Below are 13,027 nucleotides of genomic sequence, written 5' to 3'. Positions count from 1 at the left end.
GGTCATGCATCGTCTTTTACTCTACGTTCTTTAGTTCCCAACTTGTTCGAGTCTCTAGGTCAAGTTCAATAGCAATTTGAGTTGTCAGGACAATATAGAACTTCAATTCCCATCAGTATCAATAAAAAGAATGATGTTTCTTTCTATCTTTTACACTCTGATGTGTGGGATCCTTCACCAGTTGCATGTGCTTGGATTTCATTTCTTTGTTACAATTGTGGATGATTGTTCTAGATTTAGAACTGTCTATCTAATGAAACACAAAGATGAAGTTGCTAATCTATTCCAAGTCTATCACAAAATGGTTAAAACTCAATATGATGTGCAAATTAAAGTCTTGTGGTCTGACAATGGGCGTGAGTATGTATCAAACAAACTCGGGGATTATCTTCTTGATCACGGGATTGAGTTCCAAACACGTACATACACAACTCAGCAAAATGGTATAGCTGAGAGAAAAAATAGACACTTGTTGCTAATCTATTCCAAGTCTATCACAAAATGGTTAAAACTCAATATGATGTGCAAATTAAAGTCTTGTGGTCTGACAATGGGGGTGAGTATGTGTCAAACAAACTCAGGGATTATCTTCTTGATCAAGGGATTGAGTTCCAAACAACATGTACATACACACCTCAGCAAAATGGTATAGCTGAGAGAAAAAACAGACACTTGTTGCAGTAACCCAAGCTATTTCACTAGGAATGGAAGCACATCAGTTGTTCCCCTTCCTATACCCACACCACTTTTACCTGAAGAGAGTAGTTTATCTGAAAGGAATGGCGCACATTTAGAGGAGTCGAAGATTTGGGAGGAGCAGTAACCCAAGCTATTTCACTAGGAATGGAAGCACATCAGTTGTTCCCCTTCCTATACCCACACCACTTTTACCTGAAGAGAGTAGTTTATCTGAAAGGAATGGCGCACATTTAGAGGAGTCGAAGATTTGGGAGGAGCAGTAACCCAAGCTATTTCACTAGGAATGGAAGCACATCAGTTGTTCCCCTTCCTATACCCACACCACTTTTACCTGAAGAGAGTAGTTTATCTGAAAGGAATGGCGCACATTTAGAGGAGTCGAAGATTTGGGAGGAAGAAAATGGTACAACCCGAAGTTCCAAGTGACCATACCACGATTGCTAATCCGGGATCAGAAATTGTTCCTGACCCAGATAGCTCTTATCTATTGTTATTCACAAGGGTACACGTTCTTGCACTCAGCATCCAATAGGAAACTTCATATCCTACCATTTCGTGTCTCCCTCTCATCGTGCCTTCATATATGCTATGTCTTCTGTTAGAATACCTTCTAGTGTTGCAAAAGGACTTTCACAACCTTAATGGAAAGCAGCCATGGGTGACGAGATGCGAGCACTTGAGCGAATAATACATGAGAAATCACTAACCTTCCTGAAGGGAAGAAGGTCATAGGATGTCGATGGATATTCACTGTAAAAAATGATACCATTGAAAGATACAAACTCGTAGTATAGACTGCCAAGACACTTCCGCACTTGTGGCCAAGTTGAACACTGTGAGGATCACTCTTTAACTAGTTGTGAATAAATTGTGGTCACTCCATCAGCTAGATGTTAAAAATGCATTTCTATATGGAGACATCCAAGAAGAAATCTATATGGACATGCCTCTTGATTTTCAAATTAAGGGGGAGACATGAAAGGTTTGCAAGTTAAAGAAGGCAATATATGGACTTAAACAGTATTTTAGAGCATGGTTTGAAAATTCAGTGAGGCACTGCTAAAATTTGGGTTCAAAAGGAGTCAACTAATCGTGCACTCTTTGTGAAGAAGGATATTGTTGGATTACTGCCATTGTTGTGTCTGTTGATGATATTGTTGTGACAGGGGATAATGTGAAGGGCATTGAAAGGATCTTAAATCTTATTTGAGCAAGGTGTAGGACACCTTAAATATTTTTTGGAAATTGAAGTGGCAAGATCAGAGAAAAGGATAGTCATCTACCAAAGAAAATATGTATTGGACTTGTTACAACAAACAGGATGTTGGGATCTAGACCTGCAGATACTCCTATAGACATCAATCACAAGCTTCATGGAGAAAGGGGAGAGCTACTCAAAGATCATCAATATCAACGAATAGTGGGAGAGCTTATATATCTCACAAAAACTCAACCGGACATTTCCTATGCAGTTAGCGTGGTCAGCCAATATATGCACGCACCACGTAAACCCCATCTCGATATTGTGTACAAAATATTAAGATATCTTAAGTTTGCACCTGGGAAAGGGATATTTTTCTCAAATCAAGGACATCTTGGGCTGGTTGCCAAACTAATAGAAGATCCATAACTGGCTATTGCACCTTCATATTGGGAAACCTGGTTACTTAAAAAAGCAACAAGCAAAATGTGGTGGCAAGATCAATTGTTGAAGCAAGCTTCAACATACAGAGCAATGGCTCATCGTACATGCCAAGTAATGTGGATCAAAAGTGTTCTTTTTTATTTGAGTGATACGGTTAAGCTTCCCATAACTCTATATTGTGACAATGAAGCAGTAATTCATATCGCAAAAAATCATGTTTTTCATGAAAGGAGTGAATGCATTGAAGTAGATTGTCACTTTATCAAAGGGAAGGTTGTTGTCAAGATCATTCAAACTCCTCATGTGAAGTCTAAAGATCAACTTGTAGATATCCTCCCCAAAGCCGTTGATGAGACATATTACATGATATCACAAGCAAGATGGGCATGATTGATATCTTTGCACCAGCTTGAGGGAAAGTGATGGAAATTGAAGGAAGAAGCTTTATCGTATTTGATGAATAGAACTGTCATTTATCTTTTGTTTAGTCTTTATTTTTCTTATGTCTCTAAATAAGGGTAATATTGTCCATAAATTGTAATTAGGGTTACTACTTAATGTTATAAGAGGGGTCGAGGTTATAAGTGACCCCTAAGCCACTCACTTTCCCTCTCTATTTCTCTATCTCTCACACATCTCTCTCTCTCCCCCATCTTCATCATCATTATTTTCTTTCCTCTCTTTCTCTCTCTAGATCTTGCCAAACTGTGTTCTTCTCTGCGTTAATAGATTCAGATAGGTCTAACCGGCAAAATGAGAGGGGACAAACATGGGAAGATTGTATAGTACATGCTCTGCAAAATAACAGAGAGCACAATGTTCATGTTCAAATTGCAGAGTTTGCTGAGGAAATGGAAGCTTACAGTATTTTAATATGCGGGATGCAAGGACAATGCAGTCAGGGGTCCAATGCAGTCGATGCAATCCCGATGTGGGTGCAACACCTCCGATGCAATCAATAAATTAAAAAAATTAAAATCCTAAAACATAATAATGCATAGAAAACTATATGTGATTTATGTGATACAAGGTATTTAAGTTTATTCATTATCTCTAATATATTAGTTGCCTGCGACACTGGGTCCCCTGATAGCCTGATAAAAAGCAATAGAGTTCTTTGTTCTAACTTCTAATCTCAAATAGTTTAAATGTCTAATACAATCAACATGTAAAAAAAAGTAATATATTATCCATTATTCCAAACTTCACATAAACATCAAAAATTCCAAAATTTAAACTTTAAACTTTAAACTTTAAAGAGGCAACAACCAAGAGTTTATGACAAAAAATGGGGGGAAGAAAAAGAGAGATAATCAACTCTCAAGTCTGAACTCTCAATCACCTCGCACATCCAAAGCCGAGGATGCAGAGGCATCATCATCACTATCATCCCCCACCCACTTTTACTTCTTCCTCAGTCTCCTTTGGGTCAGCCTTCTCCTTGTCACTCCCCTTCATGTACCATAGTTGCTGGGATTGGGATCGGGATCGGGATCAGGGTGAGAGATCGTGAAATGTTACAAGATCCCTATGGTTGGGAACATTATCCTTACAATGCACATGATAGGGATCGAGATTTCCAAATGTTAGGGATAGAGATTCCAACCTTTTGAGGATCTTGATCCCGACCTTTTGGGATCTTGATCCCAACTTTTTGGGGATCTTGTTACCAACCTTAAAGTGTATAATAATCCTAGACTATTATACACTTTAAAGTAGGGATCTTATTATTGATAGCAAGTAAGCAATAGTTGTGTCATTAGTTGGCTATAAACAAAGAAAATCATCAATTTGGTTGTTGTCTTGATCTTTAAGGTTAGGATCGAGATCCCTAACAGCAGGAATCAGGATCCTTATAAGTGGGGTTTGAGATCCCAAAATTTATAATCGAGATCCCTGAAAGATCTGTTCCGAGAGCGATAAAATCGAGATCCTGGAATGGATCGCCTGCCAAAGTAGGAGATCCCGGTAACTATGCCATGTATACTTCTTTTTTGGCTTTTCAATACTTTAGAACAAAGTAATATGGATTTCATGAGTTTTTTTTTTTTGGGGGGGGGGGGGGGACGAGGGCATGGGGGGGAAGGGGTTGGGGTGTGGGGAGTATTACCCCCCCAACTCCTCCAACCCCCTTTTTGACTGCGAAAGGGACAATTTTGCCCATGCTTGTACTTTCCACACATGAGCATGGACTGCATATGCGGGTCCATTGCTTGTAACATATGCGATTGATGCGCTGCATATGCAGGCGCATCACATGTTACCACATATGCAACATGGAGCTAAGCACTCCAGGCCGCATATATGGACCCATTTTAAAACAATGGAAGCTGAACAGTTTCTAGACTGGTTGGACAGCATTGAAAATTACTTCCATTGCAAAGAAGTCTTGGAGGAGAGAAAATCAAACTTATTGAAGCCAAGACGAGAGGTCCAAATTCTAGTTGTGAATACAAGATCAGCACGATCGCGAAATTAATGGAAAGAGAAGGGTCAAAAGATAGTAAGATGAAGGACAAGTTGAAGGATCTATTTTTTCCTCTAAACTATGAAGAAACTTCATATTATAAGGCCAATTTTTTCGTCGAGACTATGAGCAAACTTTGCATTATAAGGTACAAGTCTGCATCAGCTGGAGAAGACCATGAGGGAATATACTCAAGAGTTCCATCAACTGACATAACAAAGTAACTTAAGTCTAGAATGAAATCAAAAGAGTTAGCTTGTATCTGTATAGTCTTCAGTTTGCAATACAAGTTCAGGTGGTACTATGTTGGCTGTATAAAGTATGTAATGGATGTGAGCTTGCCTTAAAAGTGGAAGCCAACTCACTTGTGGAACACCTAAGAAGATTGGGAATGATTGCAGTGGCAATGCAACATCTAACTGTGGAACCAAACCACCTGCAGTGGGCACACAGTAGCCCCACAAGTCTTAACAAAATCCTAATAATGGAAGAGGAGGTCAAGGTCAGGGTAATCAGTAATGTACATGTACAAGGGGAATCAAACGCTTTAGGTGTTCAGAAGTTGGGAACAAACCAATTGAGTGTCTAAGAAGAAGGAATGAAGTTCAAGTCAATCTAGTAGACAACCATGATCTACAAATTGAAGAGAATTTGGCACAAATGGAAGGTGAAGAAATTCATGAGCCAACTGCTATTGAAGAGGAACGAGTTGAAGGTGACATGGTTGGTGAAAACACTTGTCATCTGACAATCAGTGCTTGCACCACAGGTCAAAACAATGACGATTGGCTCCATAAAAAAAACTTCAGAACCCACAGAACAGCTAGAGGAAAACTTTGCAAGCTATCATTGATAGTGGGAATAGCAAAAATCTGGGTGCTCAAGAGATGATAGACAAGCTGAAGCTCAAGACAATGAAGCACTCACAACCTTACCGAATTCTTTTGATTCAACAAGGAGAACATTGTCTCTTCTTAATGCCCCGTCAGCTTTCCAATTGAGACTTCCTCTGAAGAATTGGTGTGTTGTGACTTGGTTCCAATGGACGTATGTCGCATCTTATTAGGACATCCTTAGCGATATGATCAGAAAACTATCAGCCATGGTGACAAGAACACCGATTTGTTCTTCTTAGTGATAAGAAAAATGTTTTAAAGCCAACGAAAGATAATGCCTTGGCAAAGAAGGAAGTCGTTGCATCCACCTTCTTTAATCAAAGAAAGTGAAGAGTGGAATGTTCTTTGTGCTGGTCGTGAAAGAAGACATCAGGCCACACCAATGCCAAGAGGAGGGATGGATTTATTGGAAGAGTTCAAGCACATTCTGCCTCAAGAGTTTACCCGATGGGCTAGCCCCAATGAGGGAAATTCAACACTATATTGATTTGACACAAGGAGCTGCCTTACCAAACCTTCCCCACACCAAATGATTCACAAAGAACATGAGGAGCTCCAAAGGCAGGCATTTGAACTTCTCAGAAAGGGCCTTATCCGGAATAGTGCAAGCCCATGTATTGTGTACCCACCTTACTTCCACCAAACAAACACGCCCTTAGAGTTGGCCTCCACCATGTCACACACTCTTCTTGAACCTTTGAAAGAAGATGAGGCAGGTCTAGATCTAAAGAACAGTATCAGTTGGAAAATGAACAATTTTAAACTCCAAACTTAAAAGTTGTTCTTCATCGCACAAAGCATCTTGGTCCTTAGATGAGGCAAAGTATATTTATTTTCAGCTGTAAATTCAGCAATAAATGAAAGTAAGATTTTATTTTATATCTTCTTTTTATTTCTACCATGCTACTGTATATCTGTAGTAAAGAGAATACATATTTGGAAAGAGAAGTGAAATTCAGAAAAAGGTAAGTTCTAAAAATCAGAAAATTCCTACCTAAGCCTCTAAAGTGAGCTACAAGAAGATCATATTCCTACACTAGATCCATTCCAAATCCATGCAAAAAGCAAGCAATTATTGTAAGAAATGAATCACGCTTTAGATAAAGTCGGAAAACAAATATTTGTTACTGTTTATTTAAGGAAGCTTTAAAGTAGAAAAACAACTTACCGCTAAATGTGTGCCATCAATAACAGCAATCAGATTTACATTCACAGCGCGCCTCCAAGAACTGGTTCCGTCGCTTTTATCTTGGTAAAATGAGATTGGAGTGCTTATACCGGCACAATTGATGCAGATATCTAACTGTCCAAATGACTCCATATGCTTATCAAATGCAGCAGCAAGATCACCTAGGCAACATCATATCAATATCAAAGCATCCACTTGAACTAGCAAAACAGTATGCAATTAAAATGATATAAAAACCATACCATGACAAAAGTTAATTTCCAGAATAGAACAGCGACATGGATTCACACAGTAGAAAGTGAAGCCGTTTACAGCTTAATGTCAGATACCAACTAAAATATGAAAATATTAGAACAATAGGAAACATATAGAAGCAAGCACTTATCAGCTACATAAAGCCAAAAACAACTTGACTCAAGCAATAAAAAGCCACACAAAATGATAAAATTTATTCAGGATCTTATTCTCTTGGATTAGTTTCCATTATACTCATGTAAATGATAAAGGTAGAGAAAACCTTGGCACTAGAAATCAATTCCATAGGATTTTCCCTAACAATGAAATTTTATCAATACTGGTTCTTAATATTAATGACAACAAGAATCTTTGCTGATCAATAACATTCTGATTTAATGATTGTAATAAATACTTTTGTTGGAGAATGGACTCTAGGCAGAGGCGATAAGGTTGGCAGGTAACACAACGCAACATCTAGAGTTCCATTCTCAACAGGTCCCAACTCCCAAGTTAACATTCAAAAAAGAAAAAAAAAAAATTGTTGAGCATGTGACCCTGGAAACTATCACTGTTGTACTACAGTTAATATTGAGTATATTAAAATGACAGTCACACCTGGGAAAAGTAAAATTCATGGAATCTGCAAATTTCATGTGTATGATTAACAAGAAGTTTAAGACTACTTTTTTTTTTTGTAAGTACGATGCAGTCTCACTACATTGTGGAGTATACAGTATCTGCATATAAGACCAACGTATAGTATAATGAAAGGAGTATGGCCCCTTATGCTCCACTTTTTTTCTTTTTTCTACATTTCTGCCTGTCTGCTCTCTATCTCTTATGCATTCATGCAGCCCAAGCAATGTGATTATTCCCTTTCAGTGATGATATAATGCAAATACCATGCAACAATGAGAATTCTCTGAGAGCAATAAAAACCCAAAGTAATAATCTCATAGCTAGAAAAATCAATTAAAAATAAAATCTTTTGGGTAACCAGGAGACTAGACGTGGTGCTTCATGCCATTAGTCTAGAAGAAAGAACTGCTACTGAAGACAACTTAGTAGGAAAGGCATTCTAACCCTATATGGAAACCAAGTTACAAATTTTGTAACCTAAGAGCACAATCTTTTCTTGTACAAATATGATCCTCAAAGCATCACCCAAAGTTTGATTCAAGTCTGTCAAGAAAAGCTCTGAAACAGGAGATAAGAGTCTCTGATGGTACAAGAGAATGTATCATGCACCAATGTTCGTACATAAATATCTATGTATGTGTTTGTATGAATTTGTATACAGATATATAAACTGGGAAAACTTTATGTGTTCCTACATGGTGTCTCTAAAAAACACATAAAGTTAGTGTCACTAGCCCATCTCCACCACCATTCAATTGGACACTGGAGATTGAAGCAGCAACACCCAAATCAAAATAAAACAACTGGACACCCAAATCAAAAATAAAACAACCGGCTGCAACTGGTAAAAAGAAGCCAACACCCGAATAAAAAATAAAACAACCGGCTGCAACCGGTAAAAAGAAGCCCAACTCCCTCACTCCCTCCCTCCCTCCCTCCCTCCCTACCCCCCTATCCCTGCACCCCATTCCCTCCTCTCTCCCTCCCTTCCTACCACACCCCCTCCCTCCTGCCCCACACCCCTCTCTCCCTGCCTCAAGAGTGTAGCAGATCACCCAGGACATCCCTGTGATTGCTTCCATGTGCCGAAGAGGAGTCCTCGGCAGCCAATTCCAAGTTCTTCTCATCAACCAACTTGGCTAAAAAGTTCTTCCTCTGAAGATTCTCAAAGCCTTGGAGATAAGGATCCTTCTAAGACAGTTTTATTGACTGATTTGCTTAACTTATCATGACATAGGCACGGGGTCTCTTGACGTTTGGACCTCATCTGGACATCATCAACATCCAAGGCAAACACTTCAAGTTGTACCTGGAGGGATCTCCAAATTCCTATAAGAAAACCTTCAAATGTGAGCCCACAGGTAACCAATATGCTCATTAAAAGTGACAGTTGCAAGTTGCTTCTAATCTTGATGCACTGAATGCTGCTATATGCTGACAAGAGAACTCCATATTTCCCTACCTTAAAGGAAGTCATTCTCCAGTCTATCCAACAACCTTTGCAATGCAGTCAGCAGATTTCTCAATAACAAAATGGAATTTACTAAATAATAATGGCACAAACGTCTGTCACTTGCTTCACGGCTAAATGGTATCTTTATTTTACTTACTTATTTTTTATTTTTTGGAGATGCTAACGGGTATAGTAGGTAGGAATGGAACCCGCAAGGCCATGTTGTGGCACCGTCATGCTCACCACATAATCGCTCAAAGGCCTTTTTGTTCCCTTCATTATACAGGTAATCCATAGCTCTTTGGCATTGTTTAATGAATACATGATGCTAAGTGAATTTAATGTAGTAATCCATTGATCAAGTCATAAATATTCCCCTAACAAGGCATTTTTCCAGCAGGACAAAATGTTCACAGCACCACACTTCCCCTCACACTCAGCTGATTGTTCAAGAAGCTATAGTCATCTCGTCTTCAAGCATTCATCTAATTGTATGCATTGATGTAGTTTGCCAGTTATCAGTTGCAAGGACATTTACATCCATCATAACACCATCAAGATGATCATATATGTGCAACCTAATTTAGGACAATGCATTGATAGTTGAAAATCCCATACAACATGATGGAGCCTTTCCCATATCTCAAGGTTCTACAAATAAAAATTGCAATCACAATACTTGAACTGTCATATCCAAGTTCCAAACAATCTTAATCATGTCTAAAAAATTTCCATGTGCACTTCCAAATTAGAAAACCCTAATTTATTGGGAAATGAAAATTTTTTGTAGCAAAGTGGAGAGTACATTTCTTTATTTCAAGAAAGGTCATAAGTTGTTAAGCAAAGTTGTCCACAAGCTCCACCACAAAAGCACTGGCTTTGACCAAAAACAGCAATCAAGTATCTAGAAGAATAAAAATTTCACAAAGGCTACAGTAAGGTTACATTGTGTATTGTACAAGCCTTAAAACAGCTAACAAGAACAAAAATTAGAACAATGTTATGTAAATATGTCACGCTTACCTGAATTAGATACGTCACACCTAATAAACAGTGATGATGGAGCTTGTAACATTGGATGGAACTTTTTAAGCTCCCTTTCAACAAGGACAGAAACTTCTTTCCCGTTTACCTCAGAGAAATCGACAATTGTAACATGAACCCCTTTCTTTGCAAGAGTCAAGCTAAGCGCTTTACCTATAACAGTGGCCATAATTAAATATGGTGATCATCAGCGATACTGCCTAAGTATGGCCATGAATCTTGAAAGAATAATGCGTAACAAACATGTGTGTGGGTGTATAGCTTAAATATTTAAGTTTGTCACAATAAATGCTTATCCACCCAACATGGGAAATTGTTGTTTCAAGCAATTTAATAAAGTAGGTATTGCTCAGACACTAATACCATGATATCAAAGGACAAAGAGAAAAGAGTGTTCATTTTATTTTCTGCCGAGACGTTACTTCAAGTACTCATGCTATGGACTTATATATGCAAATCCATGTAAGACATTACATAATCAATTCAGCTAAGCCAATGAGATATACTGACAAAGATTAAGATATACCTTTTGTACAACATGATATATACTCATCCCAATGATCTTAAATATAAGATTAGGCATCTTAGAAAAAATAACGGCCGAAAAATAAGTTTTTCTAGCAATTCCACTCTTAAATATAAGATTAGGCATCTTAGAAAAAATAACTGCTGAAAAATAAGTTTTTCTAGCAATTTCACTAGGGACATGGTTGATTGAGATGTTTCCCAGGAATATTAGGATACACAAGACATTATCCAAATAGCAACATCATATAGGACCCTAGGCATAACACGATTGGTTATGCGGTCGCTTATTGTTGCCCCAATAAAATTATAAGAGTAGTGGGAATTTGTATCCCGAGCATTTTCTTGAGATTCACTAAGCAAATGATCAATAAAATTTAGAAAAAACACAAAACAGACAAGTAGATGGCAATGAAAGCACTTTAATAACATTAGATAGAGCACCGGCACCACTGCACAGTTATGCCTATTGATCAGGATAATAAAACAATACTTGATTTGTTTGATATTTCAAGAAACTCAATGTATTTCTAACACAAGGAACTACTTCATTTCTATAATTAAAGTTCAGAAACCCAATTCAACTAGAAGGATGACAGCTCAACAGCGGTCTCTGTAAATAGTTAGAGCAAATAAACATGCATGCATAGAAACAACATGATTTTTCAATGGCATCATCAGAGATACAGAGACCGATTGGAAAAAGAAAGAAAGAAAAAAAATAATAAAAAATAAAAAATAAAAAGCAAAAGGATAGATTGAATGGATGATCTGAGAGAGGGAAGCAAGGTTACCAATTCCAGATGCCCCTCCTGTAACGAAGGCAGACAAGCCTGGTTCAAGCTTCATCGTTCCCAACCAAAATTGCTGGTTCAGGGAAATAAAAACTGATAAACTAAAAAGTAAATGGGAAATGAAGCTCCAAAATTACAGGAAGAGGAGAGAAGAGGGAGAAACTTTATTAATAGGAGCTGAAAACTCTGCTTAATAGGAGAGAGAGGGGACTGAAAACTCCATTAATAGGCGAGACAGGGGACTGAAAACTCCATTCATAGGAGAGAGAGAGAGAGGAGGTGACGAGAGACACATCCGATTATGTTACTATTTGCAGTTTAGATTTTACGTACACGATAATCGCGGGTTCGATTTTTCCTATGCTTTTTCTTGTTTTTCTCTTTTGGGTGGTTTGACGTGGGGAAGACAGGTCACCCGGTACCCCTTTTTTCCAAATAAGAGTTGGTTTTTTTTTTTATATATATAATTACGAAAATACTATTTCGGTATATAACAAATCATTTTCATATCACAATAAAAGAAAATGCCGTACCCAAAACTATACACTGTTGGGCCGCCTATTCCAAATAATTTTGTCGGACCGCTCATTAATCCAAAAACAAATGTCAGACCGCACTTGCAAAACGCCGAAACAACTTTTACTCCAGTGACATAATCATTGGACCACCTCTTCCAAACACCGAACCACACACTCTAGTGACATAAATGTCAGACCGCCTCTTCCAAATGTCGGACAGCCATGGCGAAGGGTCGGACCTCCATTGTGAAGTGTTGGACCGTTCCAAATTAGTGACTCAAGTGCTGGACTGCCTCTTCCAAATGCTGGATTGCCATGGTGAAGTATCGAACTGTCATGGTCAACATGTGAGGTAAGGGAGGGGTATTTTAGTCTCGATTTTTTTTTTTTTTGAGTTAGGGATATTTGCTAGAAAACATGCTTTTGGGGAAAAAATTACTAGGAAAAGTTAGGTTGGGTAAATTGTTTAGATAGTCCAGTTTTGAGGGTTTTATGCTATTTTTCTTTTTTCTTTTTGCGAGTGTTAGTGGGAATGGAAACCGCAAATTGGTGACTATAGTATGGAGGTATTTTTCCTAATTTCTTGTTATGTCTTTATACTTGAGGAAAAATTAAAGTACATAATCTCTTTTTTTAAATTAAAAAGAGGCAAGTCATTAAAAAGAAGAAGAAAAGAAAAAAAGAGAGGAAGGTAAAAACCTCGCTTTAAAACCTCACTGGAAAATGCACTCCCAACATGTAAACTCTTATGATGACTAGTAAATCTAGTATCATTCCTACTCGTGAAATCTAATAATCAAGAAATAGTAAACATCTTGTGGATCTACTGTGATGACCCTAAATTTAAAAAATCTCGAAGGATGGATGTCACCTCATGACACGTGTGGGAACCAAGGCATTTCTGATTTATTTCTTTAATTC

General features: G+C 38.0%; 1 protein-coding gene across 2 annotated transcripts in view; it reads right to left on the bottom strand.

Annotated features, from left to right (window-relative positions):
- The window catches only part of LOC18425091 (ARP protein (REF)), a 45,270-nt gene extending 33,249 nt beyond the window's left edge, over positions 1–12,021 (bottom strand). For both annotated transcript variants that reach the window (XR_016054490.1, XM_011630926.3), the window contains exons 1-3: positions 11,589–12,021; positions 10,249–10,422; positions 6,876–7,057 (exon numbers count right to left, since the gene is read on the bottom strand). Coding sequence is in view for 1 of the 2 variants with exons in the window: in XM_011630926.3 (XP_011629228.3) it covers positions 6,876–7,057; positions 10,249–10,422; positions 11,589–11,643 (411 nt within the window). In the remaining variant the exon portion in view is untranslated. The remainder of the gene's footprint in view (positions 1–6,875; positions 7,058–10,248; positions 10,423–11,588) is intronic.
- Between the last annotated feature and the right edge of the window lie 1,006 nt (positions 12,022–13,027).

The sequence above is a fragment of the Amborella trichopoda genome, chromosome 4, assembly GCF_054954075.1.
Source record: "Amborella trichopoda isolate Santa Cruz 75 chromosome 4, AtrichopodaSantaCruz75HAP2 v2.0, whole genome shotgun sequence".
NCBI classification, from domain to species: domain Eukaryota; kingdom Viridiplantae; phylum Streptophyta; class Magnoliopsida; order Amborellales; family Amborellaceae; genus Amborella; species Amborella trichopoda.
This window is presented reverse-complemented; position numbering and strand designations above follow the sequence as displayed.